The 7931-nt window shown below is 39.9% G+C and overlaps 1 protein-coding gene across 1 annotated transcript in view; it reads right to left on the bottom strand.

Moving 5' to 3' along the window:
* Positions 1-6: 6 nt before the first annotated feature.
* Positions 7-7931, bottom strand: part of Tmem242 (transmembrane protein 242) — a 33082-nt gene continuing 25157 nt past the window's right edge. Inside the window, exon 4 of the mRNA XM_010625211.3 lies at positions 7-2782. Within this exon, the coding sequence (XP_010623513.1) occupies positions 2684-2782 (99 nt within the window). The 3' untranslated portion in view covers positions 7-2683. The remainder of the gene's footprint in view (positions 2783-7931) is intronic.

The following is a 7931-nucleotide window of genomic DNA, read 5'->3' as shown; positions in this document are numbered from 1 at the left end:
TTTTTTTTTTTTTTTTTGGACTGGGAAAAAATAAAAACAACCACCTAGCTGCTGGTGGATATGTTACAGGGCAACAATAACTTACCAGGATACTCTGTCTTAAAAGAATCCCGAGGTCTTAGAAGTCGCTCCTCTCTGCCTACCGTGCTTTCTTCACGTGGCTTTCTTAACAGCTTTTTTGGACACTGAGATTCTACATGTAAAGCTTAATACTCACCTAATCAAAGCCACATCCTTAGCAAAAGCCTCCTTAATGTTGGCTTACACAGGAAATGGAAATGGCAGTGTTATCCCTCCTTTAAAGCATTTCTAGTGCTCAGCCTCCATGAAATGGATTGCTTATGGGGATATAATGTCTGTTCTATTCCTTTTTAAGTCTGTGAAAAATGTCATCCTGGTTAATAGGGTGATTAAAACTCTTTATGCTCCAGGAGATAAATGTGATTATGTTTGTCATACTCTACCCAAGATAAAGACAGCAAAGAAGGCAAACTTGAAATTCCATAACACTTCTTCTCTTCCATATCCAGGAACATTCAGAACTCAATACACAGATGGTACTTCACATAAAGAATAACATTATCTGTTAAACATTTTTCCTTTCCATTAACCAATTTAACATTATGCCTCTGGTATAAAAGGCATAGACAAATGACTAAATCTTCTGATATCTGAGTCCTGACAGTGGAAAAACACCACTGTACTTATACTGTTTTTCTCTTCTTTCTTTTCTCTTTGAATTTTCATCTTTGTTACTTCATTTTTGCTTTTAAAATGCAATTGGAGCCTACGCTTTGTACCTATTCGAGGAAACTGTCCCCATCAACCTTCCCTCCACAGGTGACTCACCATCAGTCCTAGGGGAGTTGGACCCCTGCCATCTGTCAAGGACAACAGAAGTCAAGTCTAAGGGCAGGGTTTTGTTAGCATTAGGCACAGCACACAAGCAAGTTTTCACTCAATCCTGCAGTGCACATGCATTCAGGCCTCCTTGTGCCAGCCCCTGGGAGCACAGCCTGCCTACGATGGCACTGGCTCCTTCCCGAGACCTGGCTGCCACCCTCCCCGTATGCTCAATCTCTGCAGTAGGTGCAGGTTCACATAGCCTGGGAGGAAGTCCCTACCCTCAAGGAGCTTACAAGGTAGGACTCAAACAGAACCACAGCTAATAATAATTTCTCCTTTTATCACTCTAGCAAGCTGAGAATTTGTGTTTTTTCCTACCCAGGAGAGGTCTTTGAAAAAATAAAAAGGCCTTCTCCATCTAAGGAAAATGAAAATCAAGACCCTAGCAGACATAGTTACAGGTCGTGCCCATTTTCTGAAGGAAAGCCTGTCTTTCCTTCACTGCACTCACCGGCCAGAAATACTTTCTTCACAGAGATTTAGTTAACAATGGAAGATGGGTGAAGAGTTTTTTACTATCCACATAGGCTGATAAATTTCACAATCCTTTCCTTTGGCCTTAGATTTTTAACAGGTTACATGTGAATCCTAAACACCAATTACACATGTTTAATTAAAAATATGGCAATTTTAACAGGGTAATGTGGTCTATAGAAAAATGTTACCTTACACATTTGACATTTCATTTAAAATTTTCCCTTACAACTAAAAGGTTTCATTATAACAGAAATTTCAACTTTATTAAACCTGATTGCTGACTAAGTAGAGATTAAGCAATTCTAAAGAAATTGCACAACTGATTTTCCACCAGAGGTTATTTCTCAGAACATACTGACATATTAAAAGTATCTCTCTTCTTTAAAAATTTTAAAGTAAAAACACAAAGTTGCATGTAGACATTGTTTTCCATCTGTTTTCTGGAAGAGATCATGAAGTACATGAGGGGTTTGGGTACATAAGAATTAATTAAAGAGGAGGTGACAACACTGAGACTTAGTACTCAGGTGACTTTCTGGTTTAAAATATTTAAGATACTTTATCAACTGAAACAAAACTACAAATAGTCAGTGTTCTGGGATTCAGAACCAATTTCTCAAAAAAGTATTTTTTTATACCCATGATTATCATCCTGATTATTTCAACCTAACTGTACCTCTTCAAGTTATAATCTGTTACTGGCTTTCTGTCCTAAGTGTAAGAATTTATAGGTCCATCAAGTGAGGTCACCAGGTAAGTAACTGGCACTTGTGTTGTGTGCCTGCTGTGAATCAGACTGAGTTCAGGACCACAAGCCATGCCCATTCCCTGCTGCACGGGATTTGCCACTGAACCTGGCTCTTTGGAGTCTGGCTAATAGGAACAGGTCTACCAAATTCTCAGTTGTATATCCAGAAGAAAGGCTCTTAAAACTTATTTAATTAGATACACTGAGTTATTACTGCTGTTAAGAGTCTACTTATAAAGATTTTCTATCAGACTTTTACTATACACTTTGTTTTCAGGTGTGAAACTGGTTTATTGTTATACACAGAAGTATTTTCTTCTGAGACCTCTCCACCTGTGAAAGTTATCCCAATAATTATTGTTAAATACTCAACTGTAGGAAAACTGCCCCTCCCCAACACAGCCACAGCCACAGAGGAAGACGCCTGCTCAGGGGGAGGCTCAGCACCATCAACAATCTGCATGGGGCCTAGGGGGAAAGCACTCCCAGTCCCTTTTCAGTTGTGCTGCACCCTTTCTGCAGGGATCACTTTGGAATTCATCTGTGCTCATCTCATTTAGATTTCAATGCTTCCTCCCACTCAACAGCTGATTTGGAGTTCTTGGGAATTGTTGGAAATATCGATTGCATTTTACTTCGAAAGTCTTTCATCTAGAAGAAGAAAAACAAATCAGTCATCAAATGTCAAAAAAGAGAAAAATAGGCAAAGCTATCAGAGGCAACACCTTTGTTGACTTTGCTGCTCATAGGCACAGAGGAAAGGAATACTAATAAAAGCTGTGGTCTCTATACTAGCTATGTGACAGAACAAAGAATGTACCTCTTTTCTTCTTCCAAGTATGAATCCATTAACTAAATAACAAAACTTCACTCTTAGTCTAGAAGGCAATATGCCCTGAATCATCAGTCCTCCAGAATATGGCTTTGCTATCAGAAGAATGGTATGTATCACTGGCTTTCATATACAAAGATGCAGGGGAGGATGGGATTTCTATCCACCTGAATAAATGAATATACTCAGGTCAATTCAAAGTTAGAATTTTAGAGCCAGAGGGAAAGGGTAGAGAGAAGACACTTATGAGGGGTTTAATAAAGAATAAATCAACGGATGGCAGATAACTCGGTATGTTTCATGCGCCATGCAGTGTGGAAACCTATGCAGAAGCCTTACCAGCAGAAGCAGTGCCAACATAGTGACACAGGTCACCCGGGGCACCCAGTCCATCTAAGGTGTATACTGAGAGGGGAAGGGAAGACTGACTTACAGTCGTGGGATAAACTTTACCTTAGCCAGTCTTACTTAGACACTCTAATCCAGTGATGGTGAGCCTTTTACAGCTTTCAGTGATACAGATAGCCCTCTGCAGCATGCATGCCATAGGTTCATCACCACCACTCTAATCTATCTTTTTTCATCAAAATGGTGCTGTTATTAAGATACTATTTCAACAGCACTATAATGTTATAACTTTTCCTCATCAGTCACAGCCCAGTCATATTTCCCAAAGAACACAGATCTACTTACTTGACTGGGTTTGCAAAGCAACCTGGACTCCTCAGCAATGTCCAAGCCATTTCTTAGAGTGGTCATGTAAGAACTGACTAGTGTTTTATGTTAATATTTATTTCAAGGTGAGGCTAAATATCTACCTTGTTTTCAAACTGAGGGGTTGCATTTTGTTCAAGACTTATAAATCTTAGCATTTACCCAATCCTGGCACCACAGCTGTGGGCAGCACAGGTTCTGGTATCAGACAGACCCAGCTCCACCACTTGGGAAAACTGCTCACTCTGGAGCTGTGGTTTTTACATATGCAGAATAAAGACAGTGACTACCTGCCTAGAGGGTAGGATTAAGTGAGAAAACACACAGCCCTTCACACATGATAAGTGCTCAGTATATATGACCAATGAGCACTAAAACATTATCAAAATATGTTATTGTCTAAGAATAAAACTTACATGGATATAACTATTATGGTGTGTTTGTTAAAGCTTTAAATTACAGTTCTATTATCATTTTGGTCCAATTATTTGATTCTGGGATTTATAAGGCTACCCATCACATGTGGTCAATATGAGGTCCACGCTACCTATCTCCACATTTTGAACCCAGATGCCAATCTTGGACACAAACATTATGCGTGTGTCCCTACTCCTTCACACTCTCTGTGGGGCTCTTTACTAAAAGCAGCATCATATCCCTGGGGAGGAGGGATTGGAACCATAGAGGAATGTCTCTGGTTGTCACAACCACAGCGGACTGCTGTTTGTATCTGGCAGGAGTGAGGAGGCACAGGTGTCCATCATCCAGAATGGGCAACAAAAAGTACTGCTTTGTCCAAAATACCAATTATGAACCCAGTGAGAAACTGCATAGACTCTCATAGTTGAAAAACAGACATCTCTTCTGTGGCATAGCACCTGCCTGGGAAGCGTGAGGCCCTGAGTTCAATTCCCAGTACCAAAAACGAAAAGAAAATACTAGACCAAAAAAAAGTTGCTTTAAATAATGAGATTCCATAGGAAGTTTTAAAGATTTTACTATTTATGTTACTTGTATAATAAATGAAAACTTCGTTTTTTTCCATCAGCAGCAGCTCAGTGTTACTCTGAACACTTTACAAAACCCACAAACTCTTCCCTAGTTGTCTCTGTTTCTTTTCCTCCAGCCAGAGAGAATTTTTCCATGCTATAGATCTCAGAGTCACCTTTATAATCAGGGCTACTTTGTACTGTCACAAACTGTGCTCAGCACAATTCCAAGAGCGTTCTGCACAGAGACTAAGACATGAATGGTACCTCCCTACAGCAAAGAGCATGCTGCGCTGGGAACCCCATCGTAAGTCCTGATTGGACACCGTGTAATATTACCAGAAAGTACTTAACACAGCACTGTTCAAATGGGGAGTAATGATTAACTGGGAAGAGTAAATTGTCATAAATATGAATATTCAGAGAAGTTTAGGATTGTTTAGATATCAGAACAGATTCAAGATTGTGCCTTTAATAATGTTACTCATGTACATACTTCAGTAGCTTCCCAAAGAGCCATATAGCCCACGTGCCAGGTAGATACTGTTTATAGAGTCTTTACTAGGTGCCTGGCTTGAACCTCAACAACAAATGGGGCAGATGTTAACCTCCTTTTAAAGATATGCTGATGGAGGCTTGCAGAAAAATACAGTGTTCGGTGTCACAGCTGGTGAAACCAGTCCTGACCGTGCAGCCCGGCTTACTCTTGTGCTGCTTGCACGTTCACGTGGTACCACTGCCCATCTGCCATGCATGTCTCGGTAGGTGAAAACAACTTGAAGACATTTGGCTTAATACATGGTATTAATGAAAAATTACTTAAAACCTTAGGTCATGTCCTTGAGTAATTTTGGAAAATCTTTACAGCATCAATTCTAATAGGCAGTTATTGGAATTAAAAGCTCTGAGCTTCAAAATGTTTATACCACTAACTAGCTCATTATTTAGCTTCTACATCCTCACTTGTAGTGGGATTTTTTTTTTTTTCCAATCTCAAGGCTGGAGTTAGGAGGACAAAAATATACAGGATTTACTTTATAGGATGCATCCTACTGTACAGGGTCAAAACTTTAGAGGGTGGAAAAGCCTTTGATTACAGAGTCAGTGGCAATTTTCAAGAATCTGGCATTCAATTCCATAAAATGAAACAAGACCATACAATACTAATTCCAGGAGAAAAAAATACAGTAAGGTCATAACAGTGTACCTTACAGGAAAAATAACAGGAACTATCTAGGATCTCATGTATCAGGCACTGAAAAACATTGTGCTGCTGTAAGTCTTCACACATACGGCAGAAATTATGACCACCATTTTTATGTATGAGAAAACAGAGGTCATCAGACAAAGGACTATTATCAAGAATATATAAAGAACTCAAAACAATCAGCCCCCCCAAATATAAAGACCCGATTCAAAAATGGGCATCCGAAATGAACAGACATTTCTCAGACAAAGAAGTAAAAGCAGCAAGTAAATATATGAAAAAATGTTCTACATCACTGATCATTCGAGAGATGCAGATGAAAACAACACTGAGATTCCACCTCACCCCACAAAGAATGGCTGCTATCAAGAAATCAACCAATAATAAATGTTGGCGGGGTTGTGGGGAGAAAGGAACCCTTCTCCATTGTTGCTGGGAGTCCAGACTGGTGCAACCACTATGGAAATCAATATGGAGATACCTCAAAGAGCTTGGACTGGAGGTTCCATTTGACCCAGCCATTCCTCTGCTGGGTATCTTTCCAAAAGAACTAAAAGAATCATATCACAGAGAAGTATGCGCACCCATGTTTATAGCGGCACGTTTGTAATAGCTAAATCTTGGAAACAGCCCATTTGCCCATCCGTTGGAAACTGGATAAAGAAGATGTGGTTTTTCTATAAAATGGAATATTACTCAGCCATAAAGAATGAGAAAATAGATTCATTCATAGGAAAATGGATATATATTGAAGATATACTCCTAAGTGAAATAAATAAGGCACACATGTGTAAATACCAAATAGTTTCTCTGGTGTGAATAATCTGCAACAATACATAAGATCCTAATAAGATTACTGAAATTTAGAAATGGGAAGAAAGGAGCTAAAGGTGTAGGGAAGGTGGGATGGGTAGGGGAAGGGTAATAAGGGAAAAGAAAAAAATGTGAGATAATGAAAAGATGGAAATAAAGTGTTTGTAGATGGGGAGGGGAGGAGAAGGTGAAGGGAGGGCAGGGACAAGGGGAAAAAATGAGAACTAAGATTTGTCATGTAGAGGTACAAGATCCCAACAATGAATGTAACTGTACCGAATCCCTAAAATGTACCAATAAACTCAATTAAAGCTGAAAAAAAAAAAAAGAAAAGAAAACAGAGGTCAGACAGGTTAACTCATCCACAGTAGCTCCTGGGTACAACTGTCTATGTGCAGAGCCTCCCCCCTTACACACTGGTTCTGTAATCAGGAAAGATGAAATGCCTCTAAAACTTACCCCTGTTCCAGGGTTCACTGAAAGTGACGCATAAAATAGATATCTCTTATATTGGTGACCACTTTGATTTGTATGATAAGATATAAACCGATTGTTCCCCAATAGCCAGTATTCATATACTTCTGGAGATGGGGGGAGTGTACTTCCCTACCTCCTTAAAGTTACATAACCTTGTGACTAGTGAATATGGGTAAAAGAAATGTGTGTCACTTCCAGGCTGAGCACGTAACTCTCTAGGCCTCTGTTCCCTTTCCATTGCAACCCTGGAAAGCTGCGTGGTTATCACGGTAACTCACAATCAAAGTAACCTGAGGTGCTGAGCTGGCACATGGAGGCCACCTTCCCAAGAGAGGAGCATATGTTTAAGGTATAGATGTGAAGGGGTTTTATCCTCTCTAGTCCTGGCGATTAAAACCAGGGTCTTTACACTGTCCTACATCCTCAGCTCAGTTTTTGCTTTTTGTTTTTTTTTTCTTTCTTTTTTTGTACCAGGGATCCAACTCGGGTCCTTGCACTTGCAAGAAAGGTGGCAGAACCACTGAGCTAAATCCTGGCCCTGTCAGCCCAGTTTTTATTTTTGAGACAAGCTCTTGCTGAGATGCCCAAGTATGAGCCATGTGCTCCAGCCTCCCAAAGTGCTGGCATTACAAAGGTGTGGGCCACTCATGCTGGCTGGAGATTACTTTTTTACTGCAGCCTAACTCAGTCTATCCTGGCTAATAAAGATGGTGAGGAGAATTATAAAATACACATAAGCGTGCCCTTTAGTAGTACCATTTGGTGGAA

This window comes from Fukomys damarensis, unplaced genomic scaffold (assembly GCF_012274545.1).
Source record: "Fukomys damarensis isolate Sample0158 unplaced genomic scaffold, DMR_v1.0_HiC HiC_scaffold_14, whole genome shotgun sequence".
Classification (NCBI taxonomy): Eukaryota; Metazoa; Chordata; class Mammalia; order Rodentia; family Bathyergidae; genus Fukomys; species Fukomys damarensis.
The sequence above is the reverse complement of the archived record's forward strand: the minus strand, read 5'-3'. Positions and strand labels throughout refer to the sequence as shown.